This window comes from Lactuca sativa, chromosome 4 (genome assembly GCF_002870075.4).
Source record: "Lactuca sativa cultivar Salinas chromosome 4, Lsat_Salinas_v11, whole genome shotgun sequence".
NCBI classification, from domain to species: domain Eukaryota; kingdom Viridiplantae; phylum Streptophyta; class Magnoliopsida; order Asterales; family Asteraceae; genus Lactuca; species Lactuca sativa.
In genome coordinates, this window is record NC_056626.2 from 5627652 (window position 1) to 5646743 (window position 19092).

Sequence of the window (19092 nt, forward strand, 5' to 3'; positions counted from 1 at the left end):
TTGAAATTGTTAATTTTAGATAAAGATGGTAAACTTACAAACAAAACTTCCAATGTTGTGTATAAGGAAGTTTTTAGAAATTTATAAATGCTTTGTAGTTTTTAAATTCAAACAATTGTGTTTTTTTATTTTTTTTATATAGCATTGTAATCCATAAAATTTAATTTGTTTCAATATTTTATTTTCAGGCTTTAATACATGCCACATGGTGTTTCTTGATTGCTCACTCAAATCAAAAAATAATGATTTGCTCTCACACTTCATAAATCTTTCACATATTGAAAGATGCATTTTAGTTATCTTCATATTTACCTTTATATGGATTAATTGTGTTTCTCTTTAACATATATTCAAATGTATAATCTTTTTTACAAAGTTATGTTTATATTAATTTTAAATTTTAAATAATCAATACAACAAATGCTAAACAAACTTAACTCTTATTAATAATATTTTTTTTTTTTCAAAATTTTTAACCCGTGGTTTCCACGGGTTGTAACCTACTAATATAATAAATGTATGTTGCATCCAATTAAAGTCAACCCGTATATTTGTACATAAAATGTAAATAAGGTATATTTTTGTATTTTTGTATCTTTTATTTTATCTTTATCTTTTATTTTGATTTTTCGAATTTTATACTCAAACCAAATATATCAATTACACAGGTAAGTTCATAATCTTATTAATTTTATTAAAATAATTACCGTAAATTCCTAAAATACAAAAGTAATACAATTACAAAAGACAGTCGACTAATAAAACGTTAACACTTTAATTGTTATATAACTCACATTTATTAACCGAAGTATCTTACTAAAAAAATATGTAGACGTATTAACCGCAATGATTTCATTAATGTAATGACTAATGATAAAGATGTATGTAAATTTGTAAAGTATTAGGAGTATTCTAAAAACTTTACATAATAATAATTATTATTATAATTATTATTATTAGTAGTAGTAGTATTTTATGAATAATACTGTATTCCATAAAAAAATTTGTTGTCGTTTGGATTATAATTCTAACCAGTATTGTTTGAAAACTATTGGTTTGTATTCACTATTGTTATATACACAAACAAACATAGCTCGATGCATGAACGTTGTAAAACGCCAAAAAAAATCACATATAAATTGTTGAGTTGCATATGATAAAGCCAACAATAATGATAAATGAGATCCATGTTATAGATATAACTTTTTTTCATATATACATCCCTAAGAGTCACAAAAAATGCAATCCAAAGGGGAACTTTATTTTACAACATCAATCATAAATGATTAATGATAAATGAAAAATGGTTTCAATGGACGAGTACCTAGTCCATTAGATCCCTATTTATTATACATATAACATAAGCTATTTAAAAGAAAAACCCGGTAAGAGCGACTGCTACGATTGCGCCAACACCACAAGCCTTGAGGGATGAAGCATCACCTTGTGATTCTTGAGCGGCACTGGTTGCACCAGGGCCTTCAGCAGCACCTGGGCCGCCGGCAGGGGCTCCAGCAGCCCCTGCAACATCAGAGGCGGCATTAGCAGTGGCATCAGCGGCGTCCCCTGCAGCTGTATCAGCAGCCGAGACAAAAGCCACCATGGCAGCGAAGATAAGGGCAAGAACAACAAATCGGTTGATGGCCATTTTATTTTCTTTATTCGAATGAAGAGAGGAAGAAGATGGTTTTTATTTTATTTATTGAATGATGATTGCGATGATTTGAAATGAAATGTTATATGGGATTTATATAGGGAGAAGAAGACTAAAAATGTTTGTTATTGATCGTTAAACTCGGTGATTTAGTGGCCCTTTGTTTTGGTGAGTTGCTAGACCACACAAATGTCAAATCCAAATTCATTGTAGATTTTAAAATTCTTGGTTGAGCGATTATCAAGTGTACATATAAATTTGGAAATGATTTTTGACCCTGTCATCTTTTCCTTCAATTGCCTTAATTTCCGTTAATCACGTATCACCAAATAATATTAAGGATTATACTTAATACAACACGATGACATGATGAGATAATCAACATTTAATTGTAACAATATTTAGGATTCTACGTGAGTGAAATCATAACATATTGTTCAGATGGAGGGATTTTATAATTGTTAGTTAATTTTGTTAAGTTGGGGGTCATTTTACATAAAATTATGGTTCTTTGCGTTTCGGCCTGTGACGACAACTTGTAAAGCAAGTTATATGATGTTAAGTTTCAGTGAATTTATAAAGCTTTATATGCATTGTTCAAACCTACGTGATTAAGAAGATTAGCTAGCTGCTAGCTCCTTAATCTATTATCTAGTAATAATCATTGGACAAATTGTTATTTTAGTTTACATGAATTTTAAGACAAAGAAATATGCATGTATTAAGCAATTGGTTTCACTTGTGAAGTGGCGTTTGTTATGTATATCACAATATAACGGGATAGTGTAGAACTCAACTCGTTATCACTTTAAAAGCCATCTTTTGGGTAGCAAAATAGAAGAATCCAACAAGGCATCTTTTGGGTGGCTTAGTTGCGAAAGGATTTGGGATAAATCACTTTAAATTTTTTTTTTTCATTTAAATAACAAACAATATTTAGATCCCACAAATTAAGTACTCGAACTCAACTCGAATGTTCATTTTAAAAGAATTGTCACATGTTCTATTTCAACAGGATTCAGCTCTTAGATGGTCATGCTCATTTTGGGATGGTTATGGTTTGCCGAATATGACATGAGCCCGGACAAAAATGGATTCAATGTATATGTAACTAAGTAAGGAGGGGAGAGGAGAGGTCATCAACAATATTTAGCGGACTATAGTTTTGGTATACGATATTTGTGTTTAAATTAGTATATTACACAAAGGCCCTTGATGACCTCCAAATTCCAATTTCTCCCATGGTCACGTGCAAGCGATTATAACTTGAAGTAGATTATATGCTTAAGGCTTTCAACTTTTTCATAGCCAAAATAACTAGTTAACAAAAAAGTGTAGTATTTATTTGATTTTGATTTCTGATATTTGATCTTGCGTGTTACCTGATGAAACTGATAATATGGTTGGTGGTGGTGTCAGAATAGATGGATGGTGGATTGGTGGTTAGTGACTTAGTGGGAGCATGAGTGGGTCTTAATAAATCACTTAATTAATTTTCTTAAATCAATAAAACAATAAACAAACAATTAAAAAAACTGTAAAAGAAAATACAAAGGGCAATATAGTTTTTTTCATTTCTACGAGGGACGAAAAACGCCATAACTTAGGGATGGTACGAGTAAAAAAAACTTAGGGGACCAAACCAGTCATTTTTTTACCAAACTTTTACCAAACCATAGAAACGATTTTAGTAATTTGTTCAATTGAAATGGTAAAGTAGATCGTTTTGACCCGGTCTAACCTTGTTTTGAAGGTTTTAACCAAATCCAGTAATATACTGATAATTAGGCCCATTACAAAGAATGATCCTGAATAGACCGTTGACCCGATGTTTTTTACCTTTTTATATCGAATGATAACAATTGGTATACATTAGAGATGAAAATGGGTCGAGGAGTGTCCTCCCAATCCTCATCCCAACGGGATATTTCTTTTATATTTTACTATGAAAACGTTTATGTAAATAAAAACTTTACATTAAACATGTTACCAACATAAGTTTAAAGGTTTTACAAAATATAAAAACATTGCATAAAAATAATAATATTTTTTCTAGCTAAATTTAGATACGTACATTGAAAATCAACTAGCTTTAGCTATAACAAATTGTATGATATGATCGAATATACTATAACACGAACATAATGTTGAACAAAAAGTTTCAATAAATGTAAAGTGATGTTTTTATTATATATGATACGATATTAAATTACGAGGTTAAATTAGATAAATGAAGAAGAAAAGCTATGATTTCAACCAAGTAATTAATAATGAGTAGGGATACTCGGATAAAATTTCAGATATTTTAAATTTTACAATATCTATATATTTGTGTTATTTTATATATTAATATATACCTGGTGGTTGGGGCATCCTCATGCCGTCCCCATCCCGATCAACTTGAGGATTCCCTATATCAAACCAGCTACGCTACCTTGGTGGATATGTGGTTTGATGGATATTTAACGTAGCTTGTTAATGAAAAATTATAAGATAATGCACAGGTAAACCTATTTATGACTAAAATTAGTCCGAACTTTCACCTTTGCTTTGATATTGTTTACAAGGGATTGTTCCTTTTTTCTCTTTTTTGAGTGTCGTGTGGATAAAGTGATTCATGGTGATATTTATATATGGATAAAGTGTTTCATATATATATATTTTTTTTTTCTATACCAAACCATTGAATGAAAGCGAATGATCATTTTACCATTGCATACCAACAAATAATTTTCACAGATAAAATAATTGCAAACATGTAAAGGGTTGGTGTATTAATACAATAAGCCAACCTTTTTGGCTTAAGTCATCAAGTCATTGTCCATTTTGAGTAAAAAAGAAACAATCTTTATAACTGGCCATATTACGCATTTAACCATTAAGTCAATTAAACCCAAAAAACTCGACCACTAAGATGATGCTATCAAATCTACACCGTAGTGTATCCTATTTGTAACTACATTATGACTTGTGTCGGATATAACCAAATCATCAATGTGTATAAATGGTTAAAGACATATATAATCATATAATAGAGAATTAGGACAAACCCATCTAAACTATTCACTTGAGAAAACAAGGAGAATATTGATCCGATAAACTATATATGTGTATTTCTGTAATGAAATGACGACTTAGTAACCTAACAAAGAAATGACTTGATAACTTACTTAACAAAGAATCCCACATGCCACATACATCATTAAGAAAGATTTCCACTGTGTAATTGAGCACATGTTACTAGACCTAACAACATGTTAGACAGAATGAGCACAGCTATATGATATGACTAAACCCAAGAAACAACAATATCCTAAAACACACACAATGAATATTTCATAAAGAAACAGAGAACATAACCTAGACAAAAAAAAAAAATCATGCAACTACACATTAAGCAGGCTTGATATGAAAACACAGAAGAATTAGGATACATTCTTGGATGATCAAAAATAAAACCCTGAAATCTACAGGAATTACAACATAATTAGTACAAAACTGGCTTTCCTTTCCTAATCAAGAATACAACAAAACAAAGTCCAGTATCACTAAACACTATGTTACAATGTTACATTGAAAATCTAAAAAGCTACATATAGCATGCAATTGCAGAAGCACCCTTTTAAAATACAGAAGCAACTGGCGAAAGCATAAAGACAACCTATAACTAACAGCTAGCATATCATCTCTCTCTACACATGGACATTACATCTCCGTTTTGGAGCTTACAGAGAGACTAAAAAAAAACACAAGAGGGCATAAATTACAATGCAAGTTACAACCAAATAGAAGAATGGAATGGGTGACATACCCAATACTATTACTACATATATCCTATCCTAGATAATGCTTCTAAATGACACCATAACAATGCAATGCAACAAAAATGAGATGCTTTTACTTTTTACAACACAATACAATACAATATATATATATATATATATGTATATATATAGAAACCAATCATTCAATCAAGTCAGCTTCGTCCAGGTCAAACACACAAACCAAAGGAAGGCTTTCTGCCATTTCTGTTCCCTGAATACCATTAATGACAAAAGCACCCAAAGTTAAATATATTTATATTAATAGTTTCTTTGATTTTTAGAACTATCTATCCTCCACAATTAATATCCTCTGTTAACAAATATAATGTATAACAAAATTAACATTAACAACAGTTTGACTTTTCAAGTATTTCGAGAGAAGAGAAAGAAGGTCACACGCCCTAAGATTGAGATTGGTTTAGGCAGGACTATAAGTATAAGTAACCCCACCCCATAAAGAATATAGGTCAGTATCACAGGGGTCTTATATGTCCAAACCAAATTTAAGACCAAAAAATTCACACAAGAAAAAAAAACTACAAATGTAAATGTATTTTTTTTTAACACAATAAGGATATAATTAAAGCAAGCAAACGCGTCCCTCCAAATGTCATGTAGAACTTACTTTTCAATCAGCCGAGTGAGTTTGAAGAATGACGTAATTGCCCTCCACTCCATTCCACCACTGTCACATCAATCTGACCGCATGCGTCTGCGCTTCCCGTAATCCGCATCCCTTGACCGGGACCGATGATGATCCTCTTCCGGGGCTGCCCGAGATCGGCTCCTTGACCGGGTGGAGGACTGCCCGCGATCCCAATCATCTTCACGCTCCTTCTGTCGATGATGATGCTCCCTATAATTATTATTATTATTATTATTATGATTATTATTAGTGTCTTTTTCCTCTTTATATTTATAATCTTTTTCATAATCTCTCTCCTCACGGTGTCTTTTTTCAGAGCTCCCAGACCATTCACGTTCACGTTCACGCTCACGTTCAGAACCTCTCTCCTTTTCTCTTCCGGGATTTGACCGTTGTGCCCCTTTCTCATGACCCGTATCCGTATACCCGTATTCCGACCCACCATCTTCACCACCATAGCTTGACTCTCTAGTCCTTTGACCATGCTCTTCTCCTCCTCCTCCTCCTCCCCATTGACCACCCATCCCAGTGTCCCCCCACATCCCCCCTTGTGGGCCCTCCATCCCACCACCACCACCCCCCATCATCCCCCCCATCCCCCGCCCGAAAAAAGCAGGGTTCACATGCGGCGCCACCCCAGCAATCCCCATCCCGGGAAAATTCGGCATCATCCCCGGAAAACCACCACCCGGAAACCCGCCATACCCACCGCCACGACCCATATAAGTCGGGTCAAACCCGCCCCCCATCATACCTTGCGGATGCATGAACCCACCCGGAGGACCCGCGAAACCGGGTCCCGCGTATCCGAAACCCGGACCCGCGTTCACATTCTTCGGCCCCATCCCCCCTCTACCCCTCATATTCCCAACACCCCTCCCCACCCCCTGCCCTCCTCGCCCCCAATTTCCTCTTCCAAAATTCCTCCCGGAATCTCCACCGGAAAAGTTCGCTCCACCACCACCACCACCAGCGCCGCCGCCACCAGCCCCACGTCCTCCTCCATCATTCATCGGTCTCCTCCCCGCTTCTTGAGATTGAACCGGTCCTTGATTTTTATTCGCGTAAGCAGCGCCCATTTGTCTAATAGTTTGTGGGGACGCAAATGCCACCACACAAGGTCTTCCATTGAAAAGATAACCATTCATTCCTTCTTTACACGCTGCAGCAGATGCTGACTCATGAAACTCAACTTGACAATACCCTTTTGATTTCCCACTCGCACGCTCATCAAAAAACTTTATCTCCTTCACTCTTCCATATTGTGACAACACGTTTTCCAGCTCAGCATCTGTTGTCCACCAGTGTAGCTCACCAACAAACAGGGTGGTAGCACCGGTTTCGCCAGGTGGACGGGCTTGATTCTCGGTGATGACAGGTCGTGTCACGTTCATTTGATGACCAGGATTGGAATTTAGCATAGATGGAGGAGGCTCGTTTGTTATGTTAACGGGATCCACGGGGATCTTTTGGGGCCCACGAAAACCCATCTGGACATCATTACTCACTTGAGGAAGTGGGGCCATTCTTTTTTGTAAAAGATCAACAGTCATACCTTCTTTTGGATACGCGCTTTCATTTGCAACACCAGGTATGTTCATGTTTATGTTTGTGTTTGAGTTTGTGTTTGTGTTTGTGTTTATATCTTGTGACACCATGGCTTCAGATCGAGGTTCTTGAACATTAACTTTTTGATCATGGAAACCTCCATTTCCTATGTTTGTAGATGGAAGTGCTTCAGATCTTTGCATTTGTAAAAAACCTTCTCCAACATTGACATCATTATAAAGATCATCATATTCATCATCTTCACCTCCAATTTCATCATCTGCAAGTGCAGGAATTGCTCCATCTCCATGATACTGCATCTTTTGGGACCCTCCGAATTCTTCATCTCCATAATCTAATTGCTCTTCGGCCATTAAGTCAACTCAAGTCAACACCTCGTCAAGATCGATGAGATAAACCACAAATTACCTGTATATGTGTGTTACCACATATGTAACATGTTAAAACCCAACCAATAAAACAAGATATGTAATCTTATAGTAAATTATAATTCATGAATGAATGAAAGAGATGAGTAGTCTTTAAGCCTTGCAGTGTTTACATTTTCAATTCACAACAAATGACTTTCTTCCAATACGTTGACTCCTTAAACTCTCCCATGAGTGACTTTTTTTGTTAGAGACAATAGGAAAATGATGTAACTAATATTGCTAGAACAATCTAAATGTGTCATTGATCATCCTTCTTGAAAAGAACATCAAAAGGTCAATATGTTTGGCCTTCTTTTTCTGGAACAGAGAAGCAATGAAAATGAACTCAAATATCTACGTATTTCAAAAGTCAAAATCTAACAAAATTTTCATCATATACAAAAGAGATCTAAGGCCCAGACACACACAAAAAAAACTGATCTTTCTAATCACGATTGTACCAATTCCACCAAACCAAGTTACAGACAAAAATCTCTAAATAAACAGCTCATTATAACATGAAACAAGCACAAACATGAAAAAAAAAAAAAAAAAAAAAAGCTAACCTAATCTCATAGTTTGACAAGTGGGAAGCAGCTATACATCAAATCAAATTTAAAAGATCAACAACGGTTCAATATAGAACAAAATAACAATCAGATCGAAGCTCGATCGGTGCAAAAAACGACAGGAAGTGCCAAAATAAACAGGAAAATGGCGACAAAAAGGAAGAAAGATGCATACCCGTTTTAGGTTTTTTGAGAGGATATTAGAGTTCACACAAATTGCTCCGGATAACAAAGGAAAATCTGTATCTCTCTCGGTCTTTCTCTTTGTCTATCTACAGTGGGTGTTCTTCAAAGCGAAATCACGATCTTATCTTTCTACAGCTTTGATAAAATTATAATAATGGAAAAACCGTATACCTAAATTGTTATTTTGTTTCGCCCCTTTCCGTCCCCGCTCCATTAATACGTCTTAACTTTCCATCAATACATATGTACTAAAAAAGTTATTTATAAATTTTTTATTGCATCATCTTATAAACAAAAAAATCATAACTCTACAAAAGTATTTGAGAATAGTTGTTTTTTTTAAATACTATTTGAATGTTCAATTAAAAACTTTCTATCATTGGTAATTGTGTATCCTGTGGGATGGCTGAATACCAACACGGTAGTTCGGGCCTAAATCAGAAGTCGGAATTTGGATTAGACGTCATATAGTCCGCCATAAAGATCATATACAATTAAGCAAAGCTCCTCGAGATATAGCAAGGACTCATGTCTCCAGGGATGGACCCAGGATTCTGTAGTAGGTGTTGTTTGTCCGTAATAGATGTTGCCGATCCATAGTAAGTGTTGCCGGTGGTACACTTTATAGTAGAAAAAAAATAGAAAATTTTGCATTACGTCAGGAAAAACTAGGTGTTGCCGGTGCCACCGTTGGCACCATACTAGATCCGTCCCTGTATGTCCCCTTTCATCCCCTAAACTACAATAGACATATTGTTGAGGGTAATTTCCCATGAGCCAAATCACATTCACAAGCCAAAATATATACATGTCACAGGAGTGTAAATACAAAAAGGCCTTGGGCCAATATATGGCTAAACTAGATATAAGTATATGTGACTACCCAAAATTTATTCCGTTATATTAACCCGTTTCCGCTAACAGAATATGTTATATTATAAAAGTTTCGTTAATTTGGGGTCGTCAAATAAATAAATGTTTATTTGTTTATTTAAATTTTATGTTGTTATCGTCGTGATAAAATAAATAAAAACTAGTAATTTACATTTCCATTTAATTGGAAAAAGTTATTTTTATTACGACCATTTAACCAGGTAAAAAGTTTAAACATCGTTAAACATTAGTATCGGGTAGTCATATACTGGGTACAACACCCAAGACTTATATATAGGGAGTTGGACACTCCATAGAAACTTTTTACCACTCTAGACCCACTTTCTCTCTCTACACTCTCTCTCTAGCTCGTTTTCGACTCAAAACCGCAAGTTTCCAACTCCAAAACATAAGATCTTCTACCCTAACTTGTTCTAAACATCATTTCTTGTTGCAATAGCTCAAAAATCACACAAAATGGCCATCAAAAAGGAGTTTACGGCCTAAGAACCTCCTTAGGCCGTGAACCCCTAAAATGGTGCCCAAAGTCCCATTTTTCCTTCATTTGAGCTTAGAAACTAGTTGTGGAATTAACCTAGAAGTGTTTGAACCTCAAAACAACAATTTTTAGGGCATAAAAGAGGGTTTACGGCCCAAGCTCATGCTTAGGCCGTAAACACCCTCTAACCATGCAAAACATGTCCAAAAACACTTCCAAACCACCCTTAGGCTTAAGATATGGATTAGGGACTTGCTATTTCGGGTTTGGAACAATTAAACACAAACATTTGAAGGGAAAAATAGAGTTTACGGCCCAAGCATATGCTTAGACCGTAAACTCCCCTAAATCATGCAAAATGGGAGTGTAAGCCCCCTAAAGAGCCCTATACCCTTACTAGAATTTGTTAGAATTAAACCAAAGGCCTAGAAATCAAGGAATGGGGTGTATGAGAGTTTACTACCATAAACCATAGGGTTTACGGCCGTAAACTCCCAAGGAGTGGCCTTTGGGCCGTAAAATCCAAGGGAGTATACTCTTGGACCCTTAAACACCCCTATAGCCTTGTATAATTCCTTTGAACCATTTCTAGAACCACACGAGACTTGAAATCATTCAAAAACACTCCTCCCATGAGTTAACGGCCGTAAACTCATAGGGGATGTGGCCTCCCAACCGTGAACTCACTTATAGTGGGTTTTAGGAGAGTAAACTCCAATGTGAGGTCATACACTCCTTCCATACAACCCATTAACCTTCTAGCACTCAACCATAAGACCTTTAATCACATTAGGATGTCTAAATGTTTTAATAAGGGTTTAAATCACTAATTACTTGTAAAACATATATTCTCATATGTTACTAGGGTCATAAAGGGTGTACAAGTCCTTACTTGACACCAAACGCTCATCCGACACATTCACCCAATTTACTCATTTCAGGTGAGTTCATACCCCTTAATGAACCTTTTCAACTGTTTTTACATGTTTTAGGGGGGGATACAAGTACAATACTACAAGTTTTATTTACAAATCATATGTGATTGATAACTTACTATTAAGAAGGAATTTTTCAATACTTTTAGTTACTTGTCAATATAAAGGTTGTAGATACTTATCAAATGCATTTTCAAAGTTAAATTGTTCTTAAATTATTTTCAAGTTATGTTTAAATTACTTTTTATAAAAATATATCTACATTAATATATTTATATAAGTAAGACTTGAAGAACTTAGGACCGATAGCTCGCCTTACTTCCTGTTCTTGTTTGATGTGGTCTTAGAGTATTTGTTATCCGTCCGACTGTCGTTGATTTCTTAATTATATATCATGTATATTGGTGTCAGATGTAAAAGTCTTCATGTTATTCAATACCTTTGATTATACAAATGCCGGGAACCATACACACTAAGTTAACTATAATAGGTATAGTTAAGACTACTGCTCGTTACTTCTACTACTATACTCACTATAACTATTATTATTACAAATTGATACATGTATAAGAGTACGCTTTATGAATTATACAAAAGACTACTACTTTATAATACAAGAGAAAACACTAATCCAGAATATAAAACACTATCCCTATATAAGACGCTCTACCGCACTTACATGCTATGACCAGGGCTTTCCAGAAGGAAGGCGACACTACATGTATAGATCTATACGGGGCAGACACTATTATATATCAATTGTTAACTATAGTTCGAGCCGACCAGGCTCAGGGGTGGCACTACTTCACTACACTACGTATGACCAGGAAGGTCATCGGACTCTCTATTTCTCACACTATTGGTCACATAAAGGAATGCACTTATATCTACAGTAATACACTAAGACTAAAGTCTAAGCTAACATCCCGAAGTAAGTAAGTATCTATTACTAATGGAAGTTTGCACCACTACTACTGTCAACAGGCATAACTTTCCTTATCTACATTACAGACTTGACTTTTACAACTAAAGGTTTTCAAGGATAAAACTTACACGCAACTTAAAGGATTTCACTTACAATGTACTTTCTGGAAAATATAGGATTTTCTAGGGTTTTCTACTACTTATAAACATAAATTGCAGATTTTCATACTATAAGTTTTAAAACATTTTATACATCAACCACACTAAATTCTTATGAACTCACCAGCTTTATGCTGATACTCATTTTCAAAATAACTTGTATCCTCAGGTCAAAGATAGACAGGTACAGGTGCAACATTTTGGAGAAGATGGAGCATACAAGATCCATCTCTAATTTTTGTTATATTTTTTGGTGTATATTGAAACTTTACTGAACACGCTTGTAATTAAACTCACTATGTAAATGAAATGGTTGTTGTTTTCTTGCTTTTACTATTATGCAATTGTGATGATACTGTACATGACGTCCTCCACCCCGGAACGTATTCCGCCGTTATCGGTTTTGGGGTGTGACAGTATACAACACATAAATATATATACTAACATCCTCCCTCAGTCGTAACGAGAGATGAAGAACGAACTTTTAGACTGGATCTAAAGTCAAGGAACAAAGTGGAAGGAAGGTCTTTCGTGAAAATATCGGCATACTGAGATGTAGTAGGAATTTGTAAAACCCAAATATCTCAAATGGCAACTTTGTCACAAACAAAGTGAATATCAGTATCGATGTGTTTGGTGTGCTAATATTGAACATGATTATTAGACATGTAAAACGCACTCACATTATCATAGTAGATAATTATGGCGTTGGATGACGTAAAATGGAGTTCTCAGAGCAAAATCTAAAGCCACGATGTTTCAACAACAACGTTTGTCACACCTTTGTATTCGGCTTCAACGTTAGATCGAGAGATGGTGGTCTGGCGCTTGGATGACCAAGAAATAATGTTACCCCCCCCCCCAAAAAAAAAAAATTGCATCATAGTAAGCAATAAGATCGCGTGAAGGAGAGACATGTAGGTGAATACCATGATCAATAATGCCCCGTAGATAACGCAAAATACGTTTAAGGTCATGAAGGTGTGGTTCTCGGGGATCGTGCATGTATAGACATATATGTTGAACTGCAAAGGCAATGTTGAGGTGAGTGAATTTGAGATACTAACGAGCCCCGACAAGACTTTGGAAAAGTGTGGGATCAACAACCGGAGTACCATGTCCATCTTAGCATGAGTGTATGCAGGAATGCAAAAAGGATTACAAGACTGCATCTGAGCACGATCTAGAATATCCAAAGTATATTTCTTCTGGATGAAGAACATACCATTGGTGTTGCGTTGAAATGAAATACCCAAGAAGTAGTTAAGATCTCCAAGTTCAGTCATAGAGAACTTCTAATTGAATAAGTGACGAGTCTCTGTAGAAGATCCTTGGAAGAGGTAGTAAATACAATGTCATCCACATATAGAAAAATATACGCAAGAAAATGACCATCGCTATACATGAATAGAGATTAATCACAAAGACACTAAGTAAATCTGATCTGGGTGGCAAAATGAGCAAACCTATGATACCATACATGAGGTGTCTATTTGAGACCATATAACCACTTCTATAGACGACACACATAATCATGGTGAACCGGTTCGCAAAACCCGGAAGGTTGATGCATGTAAACTGTCTCCTGAAGATGACCGTAGAGAAATGCATTCTTCACATCAAGCTGATGAACATGCCAATGATGAGAAACAAAAAGACTGTGGACGGTCCGGATGATAGCCGGTTTAACCACCAGACTAAAGGTCTCATCACAATCAATCCATGGACGTTGAATTTTTCCATTTGCCGCCAACCAGGCCTATACCTGCTTAAAGAGCCATCTGCATTTTATTTGTTCTTAAATAACCAAATAGATCGAACAATATTAACCTCTTGTGGTTGTGGAACCAAATTCCACGTGTTGTTTTTCATTAACGCATCATATTCCTCTTGCATTGTTGAATGCTAGTGAGGATCATCTGAAACATGTAAATGAGGATAATTGAGAGCATGTAAATAAGACCGGGGAAGGGATGATTCAGTTTGGGTAAGAATATTGAGTCTAGTAATAGGTTTATGTATACTATGTTTGGCTCTTGTAGTCATGGGGTGAAAAGGAATGGGGGTTGGTATATATGGAGTTAGTGATGACAGGGGCTGCTGGGATCACGATAGAATCAGTCACAGAGGAACTGCCGAAGGCAGCAGTTGGCAACAGAGAAGAAGTGACATCATCAACGATAGTGGGGGGGATGCGGAAGTGTTGAGCCGTAGGGGAAAATAGTCTCATCAAATACGACATGTCGAGAAATGATTATCTTTTTAGACTGAAGAACATAGCATCAATAGCATAGGTGATGAGATGGGTAGCCTAAGAAGATACAATGAGGAGTACGAGGGGATAGTTTGTGAGTGAGGTTGAGGTGATGATAACATATGATGGGTGTCATACTAGTCCTACATGTGTATAAACCAAATCTTTTAATTTTTCATACCATATTTTATACCTAAGAATACTTGAAGTAGTCAAAGTTGACTAGTTACCGTTGATGAATCCATTCTCATATTCAATATTATCACCGCAATATAAACCACTCAAATAAGGTACGCTTTAGAGTCATAATATTGAATATAAAAAAATGTAACTATAAAACAAATCATAAGATAAACAATGCAATTTGGTATTGTCACAACTAGCAATTTTAAGGTGAATATTGTATTCAAGTACAAACAATTTCTCTATGTAACATTGTTGAAATAGATTATGGTAATTCAAAATGAAAATGTTGTATGAGTACAGATATGCATACACTAAGAATCGAGTTGTAAAATCTCTTAAAAGCTCAAGTTTGATCTAATAGCTAAACAAAAACCAATTTTTGGGCCTTTGCTTAGAAGTTCTCGGCCCAAGTAACCCATGATTGAAAACCCTTTTCTCGGGCCATGTCAAACCTAAAAACTCAAACCCACCCAAAAACCGAAAACCCTTTGAGGACGAAGGGTGTTTTCGGCCACCCTAAAACCGAAAACCCTATCTTATGCTAGCAAAAATCGGTTTTTGGATGCATAACCCAAGATTTGACTTGTGATGACACCTTATTAACCACCAAATACCCACACCTTACCCCCTAATATACTTCATGCCTCCATGCATAACCCCCAAATAACCAACATGCAAAGACAAAAGAGCTCACCCCCTCCTCCTTATGTACTTCGGCCGAGAGTGGTTTATCCCACTCTTTCCACTTGATTTTACTCACTCACTTCTCTTATTTCTCAAAACAAAATCACCTTCTTCGAGTATCACCACCTTAAGGTCGGTTCTAGGAGTTTTTGGTAAGTTCCTTCATGAATCCTAAGTGTTTTTATACATTTTATTGTCAAGTTCTTCATGTTTACACGCACTTTTTCGTGTGTTAAATCCCTAAAACACCAACCTTCCCAAGAATTTCTCAAGGTTCATCATCTTCATCCTAGGCTCAACATCTCATTCATTTTCCTTCCAACCACCGACGAAAACAACCAAGGTGAGCTTCATACCCCCATTATTTTCGAGTTTTACATGCTTTTAGGGGGGGATACAAGTCAAAACTCGTTTACCTAGTGGATATTTGCATGCACCAACTTGTTTGTGAAATAATATGTGCATAAAATGATGAACTTATCATATGTTCATACACAAAAATTGTGATTTTCAAGGTTTTTACAAGACAAAATGTATATGACCTTTGGATATTTGCATGAACTAGATCTATTTTCTTACATATGGAATAATCCTTGTATAAAAGTATATATTCATTTGTTTATCACCTAAAAATCATGATCTAGGTGGTTATCACCACTTTAGTTTACACAAAATCGTGTCTAAGGGTCGATGCACCCAACGATAACCAAAAACATATAAGATATAAGCCAAAATATATTAGACCTTTGGATACTTACATGCCTCACTTTTACTACTTGACATTGGTATAAATTTTGATATAAAAATGTTGAAGGCACCATTTGATTTTTCTAAAAACCGTGACTTTTATGGTAAAATTGACAAAAGTATTCTATTTTGAAAAATAAGTTTCAATCGGTCAAGTATGAGAATTACAAAACTAAAAATTCTTGGAGATTTTTACTAAAAATAACTTTTCTAGTAAAAACTGTCGTATTTTAGTTGTCATTGTTTTGATGATTTAAAACACAAGAATATTATGTTTTAACAACCTTACAAATAGATATTTATATAAAAATTATATAAATAGTTTACACAAAAACATACAAGCCAAATTATTAATACTATAATTTGCGTGTCATAAAACTCATGTCATAAATTTCCAACAGTGTAACTATTTCATAATACAAGAAAAATGAAGTTGTAGTTCACGTAAATCTGTTAATGCTCTAGTGAGACATTCACTTCATCATACCTACCTAGCGTACAGTTTAAGTCATGCATTAAAACCAGAGTCTCATGGAGGGAGAGCGAGATAGTTGTGTATAGATCTATACGGGATTGACAACCCCACACCTGAGTTGTTCGCTACAACTAGACGGGCCAGTCTAGGGTGACAAATATCTTACCGATTCCGACGCCTGAAGAACGTCGTACATGCATAACAGTCACATTAAGCATTAATATAATAACTCACATAAGGATTAACAATACTATCTTGGTTTACGAGAAGCTTACACTTCATCAGTTTTACTAAATTGTAAAATTGCACACTACCTTTCAGTACACTATTACATACATTTTCTGGTCTTAGGATTTAAGACTACAGTTCTCATACATAAGAAAATATTGGATTTTCTGGGAACGTACATTTTACAATTACAAGGAAAAGAAACAAAGGACATGCATACATATATTTTCAGCCTTTGGTATAAGACTTACAACTCATTTTTATAGAAAATATTGGATTTTATGGAGATATACAAATCATTTTTAAACAAGGTTGTTACAAATCTTTTCATACAAATATGCTTATGAACTCACCAACATTCAATGTTGACGTTTTTCAAAATCACTTGTATTCTCAGGGAACCAGTAAGCAGGTACATAAGTCTTTGAGAACTGGATTATCGCATTTTGGAATTTTTACTTTTCTGTCACTTCTGTGTAACTTATGAACAAATACAATATGTAAACTATGTAAGTTTGTATTCTCAATGTATGCTACTTGGGTTGCTATGTTTCATTTATATTCAACTGTTATGGTACTATACAATAACTTCATCCACCCCCGGACATTTCCACCGTCCTGGTTCGGGGGTGTGACAGGTATCCTAAATCAAACATTTCATATCAAACATATGGAAAACAATTAGACAAAATTACAAACCTTATATGTATAAAAAACTAAGGGAAAATGACTCAGGAGAGTAACGAACTATTGCTTTTGTTCATATTTTATCACTTTTTTGTACAGTATGTACCATTGAACTTGTTTTTCGTGTATATTGTTATTGGATCGAAAATTTGGAAATCGGTGGGGTTCGTGTACATTGTTATTGGATAGAAAATCTAGAAATCGATGGTTTCTGGTGTCGATTCTCTTTTTGTGTACCTATGATTCTCAAAGATAATGAACAAGTTGAACTCGAAGCTGCCATGGAACTAGTTTAAACAACATGAAAGTCAAAGATGATGTAGGTTAATCCATGGAAGAAAGGGGGTTAGTCTTGATTCTCTTTGTCTACCTCCTGCCAACAACCCTTCTCCTGTAAAACGAAACCAAAACGAACTCATTTCAAGGTTTCAACTTAAGTTATGCATATTATCGATTTGTAGATCTAGAAAATCAAGAAGAAGACAAATTAAGCATTAGAAGCAAAAAAATCGAGAGCCCAACCCTCCTTCTTGGATCGAGAAGGTGCAGAACTGAGATCTTGATTTGTAGGTTCGAAAGAGTCGGAAAACTCATGTTTGTCGGACGCTCGCCAGTGAAGATAATCGAAGAACCATCAGAGGTGATAAAGTCGCCAAAAACCTTTCATAGCTGCTTGCAATGGTATTTTGGAACACGAAAAACAAGTTCAATGGTAAATAGTGTACAAAATAAAAGGGATCAAATATGAACAAAAACAATACTTTGTTAAACTCCTAATTCATTTTCCAAAAACCAAGGATGCAAATATTGGGAGAAAACAATTTGAAGAAATGATGAAAGAAACTCAATTCAGTAAGTGAATTTTATAACATTAAAAAGTTCAATTAAATACAAATAACTATTTTAGAGTTTTCAAATGAAATTTGACGTTTTTGTTTCGTTTTTTTTCATTTATTCTTTCAACTAACTTTGCAGACATTGTCATTGATTTGGCATTTCTATATAAAATTTCTATATTTATTATTATGCAACCATTTCTAATAATATTTATACATTTATTTATTTACTAGTTTATAACCCGTGGGAACCACAGTTACAAAATTAATTAAATTTTCATAGTAAAAACTCAAACTTATTAATTAGTTATTTTTAAATAACTTATTTTAAATAAATTATTAATTAAGAGATTTTTTAGGTATATAAAATTATATTCTTTTATTTAAATAAATATGTTAAATTATATCACTTTATAATTTGTATTAATTTTATTTTTATTTTTATTTTAATGTTATTAATTTGATGTAGATAGAGTGAAAAATTTTAAATTTGAAATTTGAAACGAATAATCAATAGGTTGACAAGTGACAAATATTAATTAAGAGACATAATCCTCCCTAATAAATAAAGAACTTTTTTCCACTTGTCAATTTCTTATGCATTTGGACACATGTAATTTTGTGGTTAATTCTTAGAAATTAATTTTCACTTGTCATTTTATGGTAATTTTTTTATTTTCTTAATTAACTATCTAATTTTTAGGTTATGGAAAGTAATTAATGTGTTATTAATTTGTTTCCTTATAT

At 34.6% G+C, this 19092-nt stretch overlaps 1 protein-coding gene across 3 annotated transcripts; it reads right to left on the reverse strand.

Moving 5' to 3' along the window:
- Window positions 1-5041: 5041 nt before the first annotated feature.
- On the reverse strand, window positions 5042-9066 carry LOC111893440 (uncharacterized). Of its 3 annotated transcripts, XR_008231364.1 has the most exons (4): window positions 8848-9066; window positions 8235-8421; window positions 6104-8101; window positions 5042-5689 (listed from the first exon to the last, which is right to left on the reverse strand). XR_008231364.1 is itself a non-coding variant. In XM_052770140.1 (2 exons), exon 2 carries the CDS (start codon window positions 8044-8046, stop codon window positions 6172-6174), a length of 1875 nt encoding a protein of 624 aa, XP_052626100.1. In that variant the 5' UTR covers window positions 8047-8101; window positions 8848-9065; the 3' UTR covers window positions 5785-6171. The 3 variants fall into 3 exon arrangements, 1 of the variants encoding a protein (XP_052626100.1); XR_008231363.1 differs by lacking the exon at window positions 8235-8421 and having other exon boundaries at window positions 8848-9065; XM_052770140.1 differs by lacking the exons at window positions 5042-5689; window positions 8235-8421 and having other exon boundaries at window positions 5785-8101; window positions 8848-9065.
- Window positions 9067-19092: the final 10026 nt, after the last annotated feature.